The sequence below is a fragment of the Mustela nivalis genome (assembly GCF_964662115.1).
Source record: "Mustela nivalis genome assembly, chromosome: X".
Classification (NCBI taxonomy): Eukaryota; Metazoa; Chordata; class Mammalia; order Carnivora; family Mustelidae; genus Mustela; species Mustela nivalis.
In genome coordinates this window covers 12,187,785-12,207,836 of record NC_139040.1, presented here as the reverse complement: position 1 = coordinate 12,207,836, position 20,052 = coordinate 12,187,785, and the positions used below count along the sequence as shown (strand labels likewise).

The following is a 20,052-nucleotide window of genomic DNA, read 5'->3' as shown; positions in this document are numbered from 1 at the left end:
GGCTCTGCTCAGCAGGGAGCCTGCTTCCTCCTCTCTCTCTGCCTACCTCTCTGCCTACTTGTGATCTGTCTGTCAAATAAATAAGTAAAATATTTAAAAAAAAACAAAAACAAAAACAAAAACTCTCCCCTGATTTTGAAAACCTATGTACTTTTTAGCAGATCTGATCGGATCAACTAAACTGAACAAAGAAGCCACTTGAAAGTTTTCTTCCTCTAAACAACTTTTTCCCCTATTAGGGCATCTTTAGGTAGATTTCTTGATTTTTATCCTTACATTTCCTCAAATTTAATTTTGCTTTCGAACAGTTTAAAAGCACTAGTTCATCACCATGCCCTTGAAGTACGGAATTAGTCATTTCCTAGGCATTTCAGTTCCTGTTTCACATACTGAGTTCTGGTTCTCGACTCCAGATGGAAAAAACAAGCAGAGAAAAGCCCCTCAAGGATACACACAGAGGTGAGCACATTAGTGCCCTTCCTTAAACACAGCATAGAGAGGATACACCTTCATACCCTGTGGAGCTCTGGACGACGGCCAAGAACGGATTGCCATTAAGTACTGTGGAACAAAGTTAGCCTCCAATTTGAGCAAACTTACTTTAGCTCGTTTATAATTCTTCCTAGTTGCAATGAACAAACATTTGCCAAACAAAACACTAAGTATTTTTTAAAAAGCAACCAAACTACTCCAAGATAGAGTTCCTATATGCCATGATAAACATTTTTCAAGAAAATCATCACTTTAAAAATAAAAACAGATCGGCAGCTAGAGTACAGGAAGTTATTTTTATAGTTACATAGTTTAAGCCTACAACGACATTCATTTGAAAAAGCCCAAAGAAAACATCGAATGGGACATGTCGATATCAATGCAAACAGGGCTACAGAAGACGTGGTGGCTTTTATTTGGGACATGGATTTTCTTCGCTGAACACCACGCTTTTCCCTAAAGTTGGGTAACTGCTTAGACGTTCAAACACAATTATATAAAAGCTGCTTTCAAATACAAAACTTGCACAAATAGGAAAAAACAAGATAAAAGACTGGGAGCCGTGGGAAGCAGTCCTGTAGACTAACTACCCTGAGCTCGAGATGTTGAGGCAAGGTTTCCTCTCCCTTACTTTGCAGTTGGATTCCCCATCAAGACTGGCTGTAGTCACGTAACAGGTTCCGTCGCCAGTGCAGGATGACAGAAGAATGAGATCACAGGGGAAGGTTTCATCTGCCTGTACTTCTACTACATCACCGACCTAGCAGAGAGAGAAAAAGAAATACAAATATTCTTAATTCCAAACAAAGCATTCATTATACCTCAAACTGCAGCCGAAACAGTAGCAGGAGACCCCTCCCGCTCCTAGGGAGAGTTTCAGCATCGCACGCCACAGGAAAGATGATGAAAAGAACATTATTCAACATTCAGAATCCTCTGCGAGGTCACAAGAACTGACCGATGCCGTCAGATTACCTTATTAGTGAACTTTACTTTCAAGGAAACCATTTCAGTACCCTGGGAGCAGTCTACTCTCTGATGTTTTTTGGCACCGCTGTTCGATAAGACAATGACCATTGTCAGTTCATGAATCAATCCTGAAAATCTGCGTGTCTCGACCTAAGCACTTCCTGAACACTGGGCAGCCACTGTCCTACTCCGCATCGTGCATATTTCAACATGCTTTGCTTTGCCTGTGCTAACACCAGCTGTTACTGTTGGGTGCCAGGCCCTTCTTCAGTGCTCGGAAAAACTTAGCCAACTGGAGAGGCATCTACTTTTCCCATAACATTTGACAAAGAAATAATTTTCAAACAGGTCGCTTTCCAATCATTCATCCTGCAGTCAGAACACTCCATTAATACAGCCACAGGAAATGCTTTCCTCTCAGCAAGTACCCAAAGCTCAAGTAGAGGCAAACCATGAGGAGAAATCAGGAACCATTTCTAGTGCACATAATTTAAAATGTAGGGAATAAGTCGTAATGGTTAAAAGGTAGAACTTTTTCTTTTCTTTTTAAGATTTCATTTATTTATTTGACAGACAGAGATCATAAGCAGGCAGAGAGGAAAGCAGAGAGAGAGGGGGAAGCAGGCTCCCTGCTGAGCAGAGAGCCCGATGGGGGGGCTCGATCCCAGAACCCTGAGATCATGATCTGAGCCAAAGGCAGAGGCCTTAACCCACTGAGCCACCCAGGCGCCCCCGGTGGAACTTTTTCTTAAAGATGTTACTTATTTATCTATTTGAGAGAGGGAGAGCGTGCAGGGGGCGGAACAGAGGGAGAGGGACACACAGATTCCGTGCTCAGCACAAGCCCCATGTGGGGCTCGATCTCCTGACCCTGAGATCATGACTTGAGCCGAAATGAAGAGTCAGACACTCAACCCACTGAGCCACCCAGGCGCCCTACAAAGTAGGACTCTGTAACCTGACTTTGTGGCCCAGCTCCGCCACGTCACCACATGAGCTCAGGTGAGTGCCTCAGGTGATGAGAACTCGCTCGCCAGACTGGTTTGAGCCTGAAAGGAGGACACAGGTGAAACGGTTCGCCGAGGACCCGGCCCAGATTCACCACTTGATACTTCTCACACATACACGGCCACTACTTTACTCCCAACCTCTCAAGAGTCCTGACAGTTTTGGGGAAGGACATAAGAAATCATCTAGAGTTCAGGGCCTCCCAAACTTTTTCATCCTGTGGCAGAGAAAATTTTGTGCAGCACCTCAGATGAAGGGAGGAAGCTGCTTGTGGCAGAAGACAACCCACCCCGGTGTGACCAGGGGGCCCGTACCTAGCACACGAACCTGGACACACCGGTCCTGAAACGCTGGATTAATGACACACACCTGCCTCCTATTTGCTACATGATTTGGCAGAGAGAGATGTGGATTTCAAGACCTATTCGGGAACAATTTTATTTTCTTGCCAATCTTAATCAGCAGCCAATAGCAATAGCATCATTAACGGAACTAATTTGTAAATAATATTTTGTTGGATCTTTCCTTTCTCACTTACATAAACACTTGTGTTGCTTGCATAAAACCACAACCTATGATTAAATCCATAGAAGAGAAATAACAATCAAAATCCTCAATCATCTTAAAAGAAGGAAATGCTCCTTCAAGGATGGAAGATGATTCTTAGGCAGCAACACATAAAAACCACAAAGAGACGATCTTTTCTACAGCACGTATGTTTTGCTCAGATATGAACTGGGAAGGTTCTGTACCTTGAGCGCAAGTTGAGGCTGGTGACATGGCCACAGGGCAGACCTTGGAGGGCAGGCAGGCCAGGCTCAGGGGGTCAAGCCTTACCCTAAGGCAAGGGTGGGGGAGAGGTGGGAAGGGCCTTTCTTTAAAAAATAATTTATTTTTTTTATATCTTTTCAGCGTAACACTATTCATTGTTTTTGCACCACACCCAATGCTCCATGCAGTCCCTGCCCTCCCTAATACCCACCACCTGGTACCCCGACCTCTCACCCCCTGCCCCTTCAAGACCCTCAGATTGTTTTTCAGAGTCCATAGTCTCTCATGGTTCACCTCCCCTGCCAATTTCCCTCAACTGGGAAGGGCTTTTTTAAAGAAAGGGAACAACAGGGTACACGGGGGCATTCACCGGGGGCTCTGTTTCCATTTAGCAAAGTTAAAAGCAGCAAAAGAACATCACCATCCCTCATGATAAATATTAGAAAACGCCAGATCACCTACAAAATTATGTGTTTTTTTAGTTCATCAGAAAGCTGAGGTTGCGAGGCAACCAAGTGAACTGAATTTCCAAGGGCGAAAAGTCCTTCCGCGGAGAGACAGGAGAAGCGAAGTGCTTCACAACTGACAAGGCACAGGAGCAAGCGATGACTGCCATAAAAGGGCAGAAGACGAAAACAAGTGGATTTTTGAACCGATTCTTAAAGGCTTGGTAGGAGCTAATGTGACAGTCTGAAATCTGTAAACCTAAGAGAAAAAAGGGGCTCGTAACCACTGGCATGGGTTGCAACATAGATGTGAGAGATGCCATAATCCTGGACCGCCCTCTCTCTTGAGGCAAAACCCATCTATGTCCGGGAGAAAGGCAAGAAAAGCCCTCCCCGGCTGGTCTCAGGAAAACGTCACCACTGCTAGAGGAGACAAAGAATCAACACCATCTGCTGCTGGGGATGGAACACAAAACCCATGGCTACCGGGGCGCCAGCCTGGGAAGTTCAACTGCCATTGGAAGGGAGGTGGCAGTTCTGAGACAAGGTATTCAGAGTGAGGCAAAGGTGCACGCACCCTGCTTAATGCTGAGACCCCAGCAGGAGGACCAAGGAATCACTCTGTTTGGGGGACACCTGGGTGGCTCAGTTGCTAAGCCTCTGCCTTCAGCTCAGGTCATGATCTCAGGGTCCTGGGATCAAGCCCTGCATCGGACTCAGTTCGAAGCCTGCTTCTCTCTCTCCCCCACTCCCCCTGCCTGTGTTCCCTCTCTCACTGTGTCTCTATTAAATAAATAAATAAAAATCCTTTTTAAAAAAGATTTTTATTTATTTATTTGACAGAGATCACAAGTAGGCAGAGAGGCAGGCAGAGAGAGAGAGGAGGAAGCAGGCTTCCCGCTGAGCAGAGAGTCCAATACGGGACTCGATCCCAGGACCCTGAGATCATGACCTGAGCCGAAGGCAGAGGCTTAACCCACTGAGCCACCCAGGTGCCCCAATAAATAAAATCTTTAAAAAAAAAAAAAGAAAGAAATTACTCTGTTCCTCCCAGGAGACTTGCAATAAGAATAACAATAAGAAACAGCAATCTACCTCTCCTCCTGGGGGCGAGGAACAGGAATATTGAGCAAGGCCCTCTGCCCCTCCCCCCCCCCCCCCCCCCCCCCGGGCCCTACACCAAGCACTCCCGGAACTGGAATTTCCAGTGGGGCACTGAAAGCCGCTATGGCCACAACAAACACCGAAGCCAGCTCGACTTCCCATTAGTCTGACTGAACCTACACATTCATGGGCTGACAGGAGATGTGTGCCCGTTGCAGACCAGAAATACTGTTTACCTTGGTCTCTAGCATTGTTTTGCATACAATGTCCAAAATTCAATTAAAAAAAAAAACCACAAGACCAAAATGACCTAACATCAAGATATAAAGGAGTCAGCACAGGACCCGTCCCGGAAATGTTTTGAGATTTTGGATTATGAAACAGGCATGTAAAAATAAAAATAACTATGATTAAGATATTAAAGTATTTTGTGGAAAAGGGAGACACCATACATGTGCACATGAAGAATTTGGGCAGAGGGGCGCCTGGCTGGCTCGGCGGGTTAAGGCCTCTGCCTTCGGCTCAGGTCATGATCCCAGGGTGCTGGGATCGAGCCCCGCATCAGGCTCTTTGCTTGGCAGGGAGCCTGCTTCCCTCTCTCTCTCTGCCTGCCTCTCTGCCTACTTGTGATTTCTGTCAAATAAGTAAATAAAAATTAAAAAAAAAAAAGAATTTGGGCAGAGATGGAAGCTATAAGAAAAGGCAAAAGGGAAAGTTAGAAAAGAAAAAAAGACGTCCTTCCATGGACTTACCAGCAGACTGGATACAAAAAAGGCAATAATCAGAAAACCTGAAGAAACTCTTCCAGTGTTGCCAACACCAAAACGTATACTCTCTTCCTTACAAAGAGCCACGCTTTTACCTTGAATTCCTCACGTCCTCTTGTCAGCTCTCTTTTCTATGTTCTAGGATTCAATTCAGTCCCATGGCTGCATGTGCCATCTACATGTTGATGAAATCCAAATTTCCATCGCCAGCTCAACCATCTCGAAGCTCCAGGCTTGACAATTCCATCCGCAGGTCTAACAGGTATCTCCAAATGAACGCGGCTAACATGGAATTTCTGATTGCCCCTTTCACTCCTGCATCTATCACCAAACCTGTTTTTCTCCCAGCCTTCTCCCTCTTAATTACTAGCATTTTGTTTCATAGCTGTCTTTAATTCACTCAGTTGCTCAGGCCAAAACCAAGAAGGCTATCTTTATCTTTTTTCCTCTTTCTCTCCCTCCCTGCTCCCAGTACAACACATCGAGCCCTGATGAGTATACCTCCAAAACATATCCTGAACATATCCATTTGGCTTAATCCTAAGACAGGTGAGACAAAGTTGTGGTTCTGGGCGCAACTCATGATCCAAACTTGTTTCAAATCCCAGGTCCTCCACTTACTCGTCATGGACAAGTTTCTTAATTTTCCTGTGCCTCAGTTTTACCCCCTCTGCCTTCTGCTTGGGTCATGATCTCAGGGTCCTGGGATCGAGCCCCGCATCGGGCTCTCTGCTCAGCGGGGAGCCTGCTTGCCACCCCCAACCCTCCTGCCTCTCTACCTGCTTGTGATCTCTGTCAAATAAATAAATAAATAAATAAAATCTTAAAAAAAAAAAAGATAAGTTAATATAATGGGAAAGGCAATGCCTGGCATATTTATGTTATATATAAATGTTAACTACTATTTTTATTGTCAGCTCTACTACTGTCATCCTAATATAGGTTCTTATCCTCTCCGGCAAGTCGCTCCCTGGCTTTGAAACCCTTCAAAAAATTTCCACTGTACTGAGGGTACACACCAAGTTACTCTCTTATTCAACAATAGTCTACCCACTTCCCCAGGCAAGCAATCAAACATTTAGATACTTTTAGTTTATAGGCATTTCTTGCCACCCACAAATATTCCAGAATGGGCCGAATCAAACAGCATTTCACATAATAGCATCAACTGATTTAATTAAGATTGTACCTGGTTGAGATCAGCCTCAAAGGTAAAGAAGCCTGATGAACAAAAGGTGGAAGATGGGGGGGGGGTGTCTTTCTATGTGTGGGGGTGACAGCCAAATCAGAGAGAGGAAATAAGAGAAAGGGACAGATTTGGGAAACATTTACTTGTTTCACAGTTTTACTTAGTGCCCTGGGAGGTACAGATTTAATGCTATAGATCACTTAGGCTGCATTTGGTTCTTATGCTGAACAACCGAGCTGAGTTTCTAAGACGGGTTTGGCAATTTCAGATCCTAACCACTCTAGCTGAGGCTCTTCCCCTATGGGATGCAGAAAATGCAGAAAAGAAAAAAGGGTGATAGAAAGACATTCTCTATCAATCTCAGGTAACTCTCCCACTCTGTAGCTTTTTCCCCATTATTACTAAAAGAAGATGCAAGATGCAATATACCTATTGCTGTAAGATGGAGAACTTATGTCCAACAATTCCCAGTGTTTAGGAAATAATTCAGCACTGATTAATACTTGATAAAAGTAGAGGGAGGAAAGTATCATTTTTAATGAATCCCTATCACAACCCTGAAATCATTCTGGAATGGTATTTTCACCTGCCCTCTTCTCTTTCTGTTCTACCCATCTTCTTCCTATTTTGGAGAATCTGATTTCTGTTACCTTACATATTTTAATCCATATTCACACAGAAATAGTCTTTTAAAAATAATATCTTGGGGGCGCCTGGGTGGCTCAGTGGGTTAAGCCACTGCCTTCGACTCAGGTCATGATCTCAGGGTCCTGGGATAGAGCCCCACATCGGGCTCTTTGCTCAGCAGGGAGCCTGCTTCCTCCTCTCTCTCTGCCTGCCTCTCTGCCTACTTGTGATCTCTGTCTGTCAAATAAATAAATAAAATCTTTAAAAATAATAATATCTTGGGGTGCCTGGGTGGCTCAGTGGGTTAAGCCGCTGCCTTCGGCTCAGGTCATGATCTCAGGGTCCTGGGATCGAGTCCCGCATCGGGCTCTCTGCTCAGCAGGGAGCCTGCTTCCTTCTCTCTCTCTCTGCCTGCCTTTCAGTGTACTTGTAATTTCTCTCTGTCAAATAAATAAATAAAATCTTAAAATAATAATAATAATAATATCTTAGAAGATCAATAAAATCAACATGCCCTTAGACTAAGAAAAAAATGACAGCCTCAAATAGCTAAAAAAAGACATTACATCTGATGCCATAGAAATAAAAAGGATTATAAGAGACTCCTATAAAGAAGTGTATGCCAACAAGTAGGATAACTTCGAATAAATGGATAAATACCTAGAAACATACAGCCTGCCAACATTGAATCACGAAGATATAAAAAATCTGAACAGACCCAAAGCTAGTGAGATTGACGCGGGAGTTGAAAACTTCCCCAAAAAGAAAACCCAGGGCTAAATGACCTCATAGGAGAATTATGCCAGACATTTAAAGAATAACACCAATTCTTCTCAAGCTCTTCTGAAGACTCCAAGAGGAAGGAGCACTCCCAAACTTGTTCTATTAAGGCCTGAATTACTGATACCATTTTACCAGGAAAAGACAGTGTAAAAGAAAAAGACTACAGACCAGTGTCTTCAATGAATACTGATGAAAAAAGTCCTGAACAAATACTACCCAACCAAATCCAACAGCCCATTACAATGATCACCCACCATGACCAAATGGGATATATCCTTGGGAATGAAAGGATATACACAAAAATCAATCGGTGTAATGCAACACATAACAACAGACAAAAGCTAGATAATCATCTCAATCAAAGCAGAAAAAGCATTTGGCATAATTCAATACTCTTTCATGATAAAAACAATGAACTACAAAGAGAGGGGAAAAAAAATGACCTCAACATAATAAAAGCCATATATGAAAAGCCCACAGCTAATATCATTCTCAGTGAGGAAAGAGTGAAAGCTTTTCCTCTAGTATCAGGAACAAAGCAAGGATATCCACTCCCAGCATGGCTATTCAATATTGTACTGATGTTCTAGCCAGAGCAAATTACACCAAACCAAAAAAAAGGCATACAAGTTGGACAAGCACTAAAATTATTCTGGTTTGCAGATGACATAATATTATACATAAAAAACTCTAGATTCCGCACACACAAAAACCTGTTAGAATTAATATATGAATTACACAGAGCTGCAGGATATAAAACCAACACTCAAAATCAGTTGAATTTTATACAGAAATGAGGAGACTGAATTTTTATTGCATTTTATATAGAAATGCAACTGATTTTGAGTGTTGGTTTGAGTGTTGGTTTTATATCCTAACAAGGATCAATCCAAAAAGGAAATTAAAAAGGGAAACTCTTTTTACAATAGCATCAGAAAAGAAAAAAATACTTAGGAATAAACTTAACCAGGGGCGCCTGGGTGGCTCAGTGGGTTAGGCCGATGCCTTCGGCTCGGGTCATGATCTCAGGGTCCTGGGCTCGAGTTCCGCATCCGGCTCTCTGCTCGGAGGGAGCCTGCTTCCCTCTCTCTCTCTCTGCCTGCCTCTCTGTCAAATGGATAAATAAAATCTTCAAAAAAAAAAAAGGAATAAACTTAACCAAAGAAGTTAAAGACTTGCACATTGAAAGCTACAAAGCATTGCTAAAAGAAAGCAAAGATAATAAAAATAAAAGGAAAGCCATTTCATGTTCATGAGCTGCAAGACTTCAGACTGCTTAAATGCCTATACCATTCCAGCAATCTGCAAACTCCATGGAATTACTACCAATATGTAAATGACATTTTTTGCAGACATAGAAAAAAATTCTTATAATTTATATGGAATCTCAAGGACTCCAAACAGCCAAAATGATCTTGAAAATAACAAAATTGGTCTTCCCAGTCCCAGATTTCAAAACATACTACTAAGCAACAGTAATTAGGATGGTATGGTACTTGCATAAAGATGAATATATAGATATATAGACCAATGAAGAGACAGCCCATAAATAAACCTTGCATGTATGGCCAAATGATGTTTTCTTTCTTTCTTTTTCTTTCTTTCTTTCTTTCTTTTCTTTTCTTTTCTTTTCTTTTCTTTTCTTTTCTTTCTTAAAGATTTTACTTATTTATTTGACAGACAAAGATCACAAGTAGACAGAGAGGCAGGCGGGGTGGGGGAGCAGGCTCCCTGCTGAACAGAGAGCCCAATGTGGGGCTTGATCCCAGGACCCCGGGATCACGACCTGAGCCTAAGGCAGAGGCTTTAACCCACTGAGCCATCCAGGTGCCCCACCAAATGATTTTCAACAAGGGTGTCAAGACTATGCAATAGGGAAATGATAGTCTCTTCAACAAATGGTGTTGGGAAAGTTGGATAGCCACATGCAAATAATGAGGTTTGACTCTTATCTTACGTCACATACAAAAATTACTCAAAATGAATTAAAGACCTAATTATAAAGGGCAAGTGAGTTGCTTAGTTGGTTAAATGTGTGCTTTTGGCTCAGGTCATGATCTTGGGGTCCTGGGATCGAGCCCATGCTGGGCTCCCTGCTTAGCAAGGGAGGCTGCTTCTCCCTCTCCCTCTCCTCCTGCTCATGCTATCTCTCTCTCAAATAAATAAACAGAATTGTAGAAAAATAAAAAGACCTAAACTTTTTAGACTCCTGGAAGAACATCAGGGAAAAGCTTCAGGATGTTGGAGTCAATAAAAATTTCCTGGACATATACCAAAGTACAGGAAAAAAAAAATCAACATTAGAAACGGGAATATATCTGGGTGCCTGTGTGGCTTAGTCAGTGAACTGTCCATCCAACTCTCGATGTTGGTTCAGGTCTTGACTTCAGAGTTGTAAGCTCAGGCCCTGTGTTGGGCTCCACACCAGGTGTGCAGCTTACTTAAAAAAAAAAAAAAAAAAAGAAAGAAAGAAAGAAAAAGAAAAAGAAATGAAAATATATCAAACTTAAAATTTTGCATCAAAGGAAATAATCAACAGAATGAAAAGGTAACCTAAGGAATGGGAGAAAATACTTGCCAATCATATATCTGATAAGGAGTTAATGTCCAGAATATACAAGAGAACTCTACAACTCAACAACAAATTAAAAAATGGGTAAAGGATCCAAATAGACATTTCTCCAAGTATGATACACAAATGGCCAAAAAGCACATGAAAAGATGTTCCACATCTCTAATCATTTCAGAAATCCAAGTCAAAGCCACAATGAGATACTTTAAACCCATTAGGACGGCCACCATCAAAAAAACAGAAACTAACAAGCCCTAGAGAAGCGGTGGAGAAGATGAAACCCTTGTACACTCTAAGTGCAAAGATAAAATGACATATCCATTTTGGAAAAGAGTATGCAGGATTCTTGAAAAATCAAAAACAGAATTACCGTATGATTAAGAAATTTTATTTCTGGGTATATATCTAATGTAATTTAAAGCAGGATCTCAAAGAGTTATTTGTACACCTTTGTTTGTCACAGCATCATTTACATTCTGAAGAGGTGGAAGCAATCCAAATGTCCATCAACAGATGAACTGATAAAGAAAAGGGAGTATATGCACAAAACGGAATATAATGTAGTCTTAAGAGGGGACTTCCTGTCACATGCTACAACATGGATGAACCCTGAAGACATTATGCTAAGTGAAATAAGCCAGGCACAAAAGGATAAATGCTGTATGATTCCATTCATAGGAAGTATTTCTCAAAAGTAGTCGGTCATAGAAATAGGAAAGAGAAAGGTGTTTACCAAGGGCTGGGGGACAGGGGGAGCTCATGTTTAATGGGTATAAAGTTTTAGTGTTACACAATGAAAAGATTCCAGAGATTTGTTGTACAATGTGAATATACTTATTAACACTACTGGACTGTACACTAAAAATGGTTAGTTAAGATGAGGGGGATGCCTGGCTGGCTTAGTTGGTGGAGCATGTGACACCTGATCTTGGGGTTGTGAGTTCGAGTCCCACAATGGGTGCAGAGATTTCTTAAAACAATAAAATCTTAGGGGCGCCTAGGTGGCTCAGTCGGTTAAACCTCTGACTTGTAGCTCAGGTCATGATCTCATGCCTGCCGGGATGGAGCCCTGTGCTGTTGGGCTCCATGCTCAGCAGGGAGTCTCCTTTAAGATTCTCCCCCTCTGCTCCTCCCTAACTCCCCCACAAATAACTAAATCCTTACAAAAAAATAAAACAAAAAAATGGTTAAGATGGTTAAGATGGGTTCTCTTGGGGGCTTACTTTCAAGATGACCAAGAAAAGGAAAAATGGTTGTGTCACAAAGGGCCGTAGCCATGTGCGGCCTATTCAGGGTACCAACTGCGTAGCTGTGGGCCGAAGTCAAGGCCATTGGGAAGTTTGTTATTCGGACCACAATACAGACCACCGCCATCAGGGGCATTCCCAAAGCAAGTAGGTCTGCTAGACCTATGTCTGTCCCAAGCTGTCTGTGAGACTACGTTACTGCCCAAGCTGTGCTGTTCCCAGCAAGCTATTCCAGAATCTCTCCTGAAGCACGGAAGGACCCGACACCCTCACCACCCCCACCAAAGCCCACGTTAAGGAGCTAAGTCCTTAAGCAATGAAGAAAAACTGTTCTCCGAAAAAAAAATAAAAATAAAATGGAGATCATACTTTAAAAAAAAAATGGTTAAGAGGCTCAATTTAATGTTATATGCTTTTTGATCACAATAACAAAATGAAATTTAAAAAAATAATACTTTGGGACAAAATATTTATAAAAGACATATCTGATAAAAGGCTGTTAACTAAAATATTAAGAAAAACTTTTAGGGGCGCCTGGGTGGCTCAGTGGTTAAAGGCTCAGGGTCCTGGATCGAGCCCCGCATCGGGCTCTCTGCTCAGGAGGGAGCCTGCTTCCCCCTCTTTCTCTCTGCCTGCCTCTCTGCCTACCTGTGATCTCTGTCTGTCAAATAAATAAACTAAACCTTTAAAAAAAAAAAAAGAAAAACTTTTAAAACTCAACAATAAGAAAATGAGCACTCTGATTCAACAATGGGTACAGACTTGACTAGACAACCTCATGAAAGAAGATATTCAGATATCAAGGATGCATATGACGAGATGATGAACACCGTTATGTCATTCGGGAAATGCAAATTAAAACAAAAATGGGATACCACTACAAACCTATTAGAATTGCCAAAACCCAAAACACTGACAACAAATGTTGGCCAGGATGTGGAGAACAGGGAACTCCCATTGGGTGCCAATGGGAATGCAAAATGAAAGGCCTCTTTGGAGATAGCTTGGCAGCTTCTTACAAAATTAAACACGCTTTTACCAAACAATCTAATAAGCACACTCCTTGATATTTACCCAAATAAATTAAAATCTTATGTCCATGCAAGAACTCGAATATGGGGCACTTGGGTGCCTCAGTGGGTTAAGCCTCTGCCTTCGGCTCAGGTCATGATCTCAGGGTCCTGGGATCGGGCTCTCTGCACGGCAGGGAACCTGCTTCCTTCCGCCTCTCTGCCTGCCTCTCTGCCTATTTGTGATCTCTCTGTCAAATAAATAAATAAAATTTAAAAAACATACTTAAAAAAAAAAAAAGAACTCACATATACATGTTTATAGCAGCCTTGTCCATGATTGCCACAACCTGGAAGCAACCAAGATGTCTCTCAGAAAGTGAATGGAGGGGCACCAGCATGGCTCAGTGGGTTGAAGCCTCTGCCTTCTGCTTGGGTCGTGATCTCAGGGTCCTGGGATCGAGCCCCGCATCGGGCTCTCTGCTCAGCAGGGAGCCTGCTTCCTCCTCTCTCTCTCTGCCTGCCTCTCTGCCTACTTGTCATCTCTGTCAAATAAATAAATAAAATATTTTTTAAAAAAAGTAAACGGGGGCGCCTGGGTAGCTCAGTGGGTTAAAGCCTCTGCCTTTGGCTCAGGTCATGGTCCCAGGGTCCTGGGATTGAGCCCCAAATGAGGCTCTCTGCTCAGCAGGGAGCCTGCTTCCTCCTCTCTCTCGGCCTGCCTCTCTGCTGACTTCTGATCTCTGTCAAATAAATAAATAAAATCTAAAAAAAAAAAGGGAACGGATATATAAACTGCTCCACCTAGACAATGGATTATTAAGCGCCAACAAGAAATGAGACATTGAGACATGAAAAGACATGGCATAATAAACTTAAATGCGTATTGTTAAGTTGAAGAAGCCAATCTGGGGCGCCTGGGTGGCTCAGCTGGTTGGGCAACTGCCTTCGGCTCTGGTCATGATCGATCAAGCCCAACATCGGGCTCCCTCCTCAGTGGGGAGTCTGCTTCTCCCTCTGACCCACTCCTCTCTTATTTTCTCCTCCCCCCCCATAAATGAATGAATGAATGAATGAATCTAAAAAAAAAAAAAGCCAATCTGAAAAGGCTACATACTATCATACCATACATGATTCTAACAGTATAATATTACGGAAAAGCAAAACTATCGAGTAAAAAGATTAGTGATGACCTGGGGTTGCCAGGACGAAGGGACGACGAGACAAAGCATATATAAAGGATGTTTAGAGCAGTGAAGCGACTCTACCTGATACTAGTGAATCCTTGTGATTAGACATTTGTCTAACGCCACTGAATTTGGAACAAGACTGAACCCTAATGAAAACTTACGGACATTGGGTAATAATGATGCCCCAGTGTAGGTTCATGGATTGCAACAAAAATACCGCTATGGAACACTGAGGGAAGTTGTACATACATGGGAAAAGGGGGGTATATGTGAAATCTGTACTTTCCTCAATTTTGCTGTGAAATCAAAACGGCTCTGAAAAAGTAAAGTATATTATTAATTAAAATATTATCTCTTGGGAACAAAAAAGATTATTTGATGTGGAGAGGTCTAAAATCTTATTGACAGGGATCTTATTAGGTAATAATCAACAATGATTAATTTGGATTCAAAAAGATCTTGGGGGCACCTGGGTGGCTTAGTGGATTAATGCCTCTTCCTTGGGCTCAGGTCATGATCCCAGGATTCTGGGATCGAGCCCTGCACCGGGCTCTCTGCTCCGTGGGGAGCCTGCTTCCCCCACCCCTCCTGCTTCCCTCTCTGCCTCCTTGTGATCTCTGTCAAATAAATAAAATCTTTAAAAAATAAAATAAATAAAAAAGAACTTGGCTGGTAGTAAAAGATGATACTTACATTGCTGGTGGAATGTAAAATGGCACAGCTGCTGTGGAAAACAACTTGGTGGTTCATGAAAAAGTTGAACACAGAACTACCATATCATGTAGTGATTCTACTAAGTATATACTGCAAAGATCTGAAAATAGGTGATCAAACAAAAACTTGACCGTGAATATTCATATCAGCAATGTTCCTAAAAGCCAACAGGTGGAAAACCCCCCAAATGTCCACCAACTGATGAATGGATAAAGCAAAGGTGGTATAACCATACGAAGGAATATTTAGCCATAAAAAGCAGGATTTACTAATATATGCTACAGTAAGAAGAGACCTTGAGAACATTGCAGTAAGTGAGAGAAGGCAGACACAAAAGGCCACACAGTGTTGGATTCCATTTATATGAAATAATCTAGAATAGGTAAATCCATAGAGACAGAAAGAGGATTAGTGGTTGCCAGGGCCTGGGGGAGGGAGGGATGTGGCATGACGACTTAACGTCCATGGGGGTTACCTTCTGGAGTGATGAAAATGTTCTGGAACTCAAAAGTGTTGACGGTTGCATAACAACACGAATATACTCAATTGTATATTCTAAAATGCTGTGTTTTACCACAATTTAAAAAATCGAACTACAAAAATACCTTGATTTTTTCACTCTCTTTTCTCACTCGTTTTGCATTTTCAATAATGTAAACAGTGCTCTTGTTGACTTCATTGTCAGCTCTGTGTCTTAGCCAATCCTCATATCCCTAGAATAAAAATAACTAGAGTCAAGCTCACATAATGCAGTGCAGTTAATAAATTTCTATAGCCCCCTCTATGAATCACCAGCAGATATTTAGACTGATAGTATTAATCTCAACTCACAGTGCTAAAGAGACAACATTGTTCATTTTTACAGCAAAAACTAAGATATGCTTTCAAAATACCCCTTAGGCAAATAGCTTTACTGCTGAAAGGTTTCTCCATTCTCCAGAGAAGTATCAATGGAAACACGGGCATCAGAACCTTAATATTCTTCAAATGTGAAAGGCTATGATTTACTCTTCTAATTCTACTCTTGAAATTCAAGTTAATGTTAATTTATCTACCTTTTAATGTGACCATTTTTTTTCCCTGGGTTTTATTTTCTAGCTCTAATCACTTAAATCTATTCTTCTGTAGTAGACTGTTGGGAGTGATCATTGCTGAGGAAATCTAATTCCTCCCCAGGGACAGAGAATTGAAAAGGCAAGTTAGGGTTATTTTTGACACAGAATCCACGACAAGTTTTGGAAGTCAACAGTTAAACTTTTCCACTGGTAGTAAAGGAAACCACAAATTGGTGTTCATTTTTTAGAGTTAAAAGTAATCAGGGAAAGGTCTAATGGCTCATTTTAGTCTGGTTTTCTGTATGAAGTAAATTTAAGCCAAAAGAACTAAGGGAAGAGGATGTTCATTTGTTTGAGCATGACCTCTTCTCCTTTTTTACATCACATTGCTTTTTTCCTTTAGAATAATGTCTGTACCTTTTCAAATGGAACTGTTTGAAAAAAATCTCTTGATCGCCTTCTGCTTTTTTCTCCAATGCTATATTCATGCCTGTTCTGTCCCTCTTTATGACAATGCTAGGCTATCACTTCCTATGGCACTTTCTGTGATGTCAGTGAGGAAAGAGAGGCCCTAAGATGAACTAGTATAGAGAGTAAAATGAATCAGTAAGAGCTTTTGTAAGCCATACAGGCTATTCTTGGAACCAGCAATTCTATGATGTTAAAGAAAATAATCCTAACAGCCTAAGGGAAAGAACATTCCAGAAATCTTTATTTAGCAACCAAACACTTGATAAAATATTCTTGCAGTTTCCGGTAGGCAAGATAGAAGACCAGATAACCCCAAGAGGAAAGGTAACCTTGTTCAAAATTCCATTAAACAGACCTTCATTTTTGAAGTTCTTGAGGATAATTTTTAAAGCTCTTTGGTAAGTTACTGTCTAAAAGTATATCTGCCATCAGTCAGGTCCTCCGGACTGTTCCAATACACGATAAACGTTGCTAACCCACCCTTTACCTCCAGCTTCCCTTTTCCACTTTCAATTTCATGTGGAATTTTTCAAAGGTACTATCATATAAAAGGGTCAAAATACTTCCAAGTCATCAGCATCAGAAACCATGGCAATTGTCAGCATTGACGAAAAGCGAGAATAAGTCTCCTCTGCCCACCACCCACTTCAGCTGCATCATGGAAGAAAACAAACACCAAGTACTTGGACTCTTGAGTTCTCTGCTTTAGGCGACAACAACAAAAATTTACCACACTGGGAATTTTTCAGAAAGACAGAACACACTGAAAAACACTTACATACATTAAAAATTCACCTCTCGGGGCACCTGGGTGGCTCAGTGGGTTAAAGCTTCTGCCTTCAGCTCAGGTCATGGTCTCAGAGTCCTGAGATCAAGCCCCGCATCGGGCTCTCCGCTCAGCACGGAGCCTGCTTCCTCCTCCTCTCTCTCTCTCTCTCTCTGCCTGCCTCTCTGCCTACTTATGATCTCTCTCCCTCTCTCTCTCTCCCTCTCTGTGTCAAATAAATAAATAAAATATTTTTTTAAAACTTCACCTCTCACCTCCTGACTGAGCTGTACCTTCCACCTTCTTTCTTTTAGGGTTACAAACCCACAACACAAATACTAAGGGGGGAAAAAAGGAAATTTAAAGAAGTACCTTATGGTCATTTTAATATGTTTTCCATAGGAATCAATAATGCTGCCCACTCTACATAAATATGAAAAAGGACCTTTGGCAATGAAATTCAAACCAGATGGGACTGAAATGCAGGCATAATTGTACAAAAGAAATTTACCTGCTTGATGGCTGTAACAGTTATAACAAAGAAGAGTGGGAGTCCACTGGTAACCGGGCTAGTCGGTGTGTCCACTGTGACCTAGGTAAAGAAATTAAATTGAATGTAAAAGGAACATAAGCCATTCGCTCATATACAGGGCTCATGATGCAACCATTTCGGGCAGAAATACAGACAAGATGTATCCTGGTGGCAGGGCCAATGTTAACTTTCATTAAAACAAAAGCGATCCACAGAGCAATTAATGTAAAGAAACAGTTCTAATTCAGGCTTAGGTTTCATTCCAGTTTGGATTAATGCCCTCCACGAAACAGAAGCAGTCATTTACCATCTCTTCGTCGAGTACCATTCTTTCAGGCCCTGTGCTATCATCGGCCAGGCTCTAGAGATGCGGCTTTGAGTAAGAGAGAGAAACGTCCCTGCCCTCGTAGAGCGGGCAGCTTATAGGAAAACAGGAAAACCGTCAACCAAGTGAACCACTGAAATCTAGAGAGTAAAGCAGAGTTAACTGCACGAAGGCCAGGCTTCCAGGCAGGCACAGAGGACAGCACAGACAATGTCTCTATGGTAGGAGGGGTGGGGGGGCATGTCTAAAGAAATAAAGGAAGCCAGAGGCAAGAGAGAGTGTGGTGGAAGACGGGGCTGGAGATGGGGACAGAGGCAAGCCCAAGCAGGGCCTCTAGGCTCAAGTTCATTGTTTATCCCATAGTCGGAAGTAACTAGAGCTTTCGGGCAAGGAGCAGTCCCCCGAACAGAACTACATTTCCAAAAGATCATCCTCCTGGATTTGTGGAAGTTCTTTCCATGTCCGTTGCTAACCCCCTTGTCCAAGCCATCACTTTGTTCGTGGCCCATGGCAGCAGACTCCCACATAGGAATGGGGCACCTGGGTGGCTCAGTCGTTTAAGTGTCTGCCTTCGGCTCAGGTCATGACCCCAGGGTCCTGGCACTGAGCCCTGCATCGGGCTCCCTACTCAGCAGGGAGCCTGCTTCTCCTTCTCCCTCTGCTGCCCTGCCTGCTTGTGGTCTCCCGCTCTCTCTAATAAATAAAATATTTTTTTAAAAAAAGTACGAATGGCAAGGCATTTCTTGTCAGGGGTGATGAGAGATGACTCTTCTAAGTGTCTGGTGAACATGACTGGGTCGATGTTGTTGTCATTCACTGAAACAACAAATACCGAGAGAGGACCAGATCTGAGGGACAAAGGACCATGGGTTCACTCTGCCCGGGCAACTCACTCTCGTCTCTATCCCCACCCAGGCCGGGCTCTGCCACATGCCTCGAGTTAGAGATACATGCTTTTATGTGGCTGTGAGCCTTCATGCACAGATTGAGATATCCATCTGGCATTCTTCACCAGGTTAACTTGCTCTAATCTTTCAAGGCTTAATTCAGGTATCATCTACTCTTTGAAGTCTTCTTAAGCTCCTCTTGGCTAGAAAGACCTATGAACTCCCACTGTACCCCCATAGCATGTTGCTCATGCGACTTTTATGACTTGTATTGCATGAAATTAAATGGATAGGGGCGCCTGGGTAGCTCATTGGGTTAAGCCTCTGCCTTCGGCTCAAGTCATGATCTCGGGGACCTGGGATCGAGCCCCACATCGGGCTCTCTGCTCGGCGGGGAACCTGCTTCCCTCTCTCTGCCTGCTTCTCTGCCTACTTGTGATCTCTCTGTGTCCAATAAATAAATAAAATTTAAAAAAAAAGAAATTAAATGGACATATGAGTGTAACATACATTTCTTAAGGACAGAAAAGCCATGTCTTGATCTTCATTGCATCTGCTATAATCTTTGTTATCTGGAAAACCCCAGATACATTCACTGAACCAAACTGAACCATGCTGCACACGACGAAGAATGACTTTCCTGGGCATAATTTTGTATGGTTTATTTTATGCTGTTTGTAAGGTATCTTACCATGGATCTAGAGTAGCTCCTTTTCAAATGCCCCATCATTTGAGACTGAATAGCTCCTTCCCATATCACAACCCAGATTGGTTTTAAGTAGCAGGGCTAAATTAAATTACAGTACCATTTACTCAAAGCCTCAAAGTGGATAAACAGAAGCACTTAACATTAACAAGGCATTTGAGCAATTTCATTGGGATGATGTTTCTGCTTCGTTTAAAAAATGAAATGCGGGAAAAATATCCTTACTGTAATAAAATTTTCTGGGGGTAATTTTGGTGAAGGAAAACTTGTAATAGCTCATAGTCTTAAAGATGGAAGAGGCAATTAAGATGTCTAAAATTTAAAACACAAAACATTAGCAGAAACATAGAGAAGATCAAATCTATCAGGCTTTCACACGTAAAGTAAATGAATGAGGAAGAGCAAAACTGGTATCAGGAAG

The 20,052-nt window shown here is 42.1% G+C and overlaps 1 protein-coding gene across 10 annotated transcripts in view; it reads right to left on the bottom strand.

Moving 5' to 3' along the window:
• ATP11C (ATPase phospholipid transporting 11C (ATP11C blood group)) overlaps positions 1-20,052 on the bottom strand; it is a 186,738-nt gene that overhangs the window by 73,065 nt on the left and 93,621 nt on the right. For all 10 annotated transcript variants that reach the window (XR_014307190.1, XR_014307191.1, XM_082717560.1 and 7 more), the window contains exons 4-6: positions 17,693-17,773; positions 15,495-15,602; positions 1,124-1,252 (exon numbers count right to left, since the gene is read on the bottom strand). Coding sequence is in view for 8 of the 10 variants with exons in the window: in XM_082717560.1 (XP_082573686.1) it covers positions 1,124-1,252; positions 15,495-15,602; positions 17,693-17,773 (318 nt within the window). In the remaining 2 variants the exon portion in view is untranslated. The remainder of the gene's footprint in view (positions 1-1,123; positions 1,253-15,494; positions 15,603-17,692; positions 17,774-20,052) is intronic.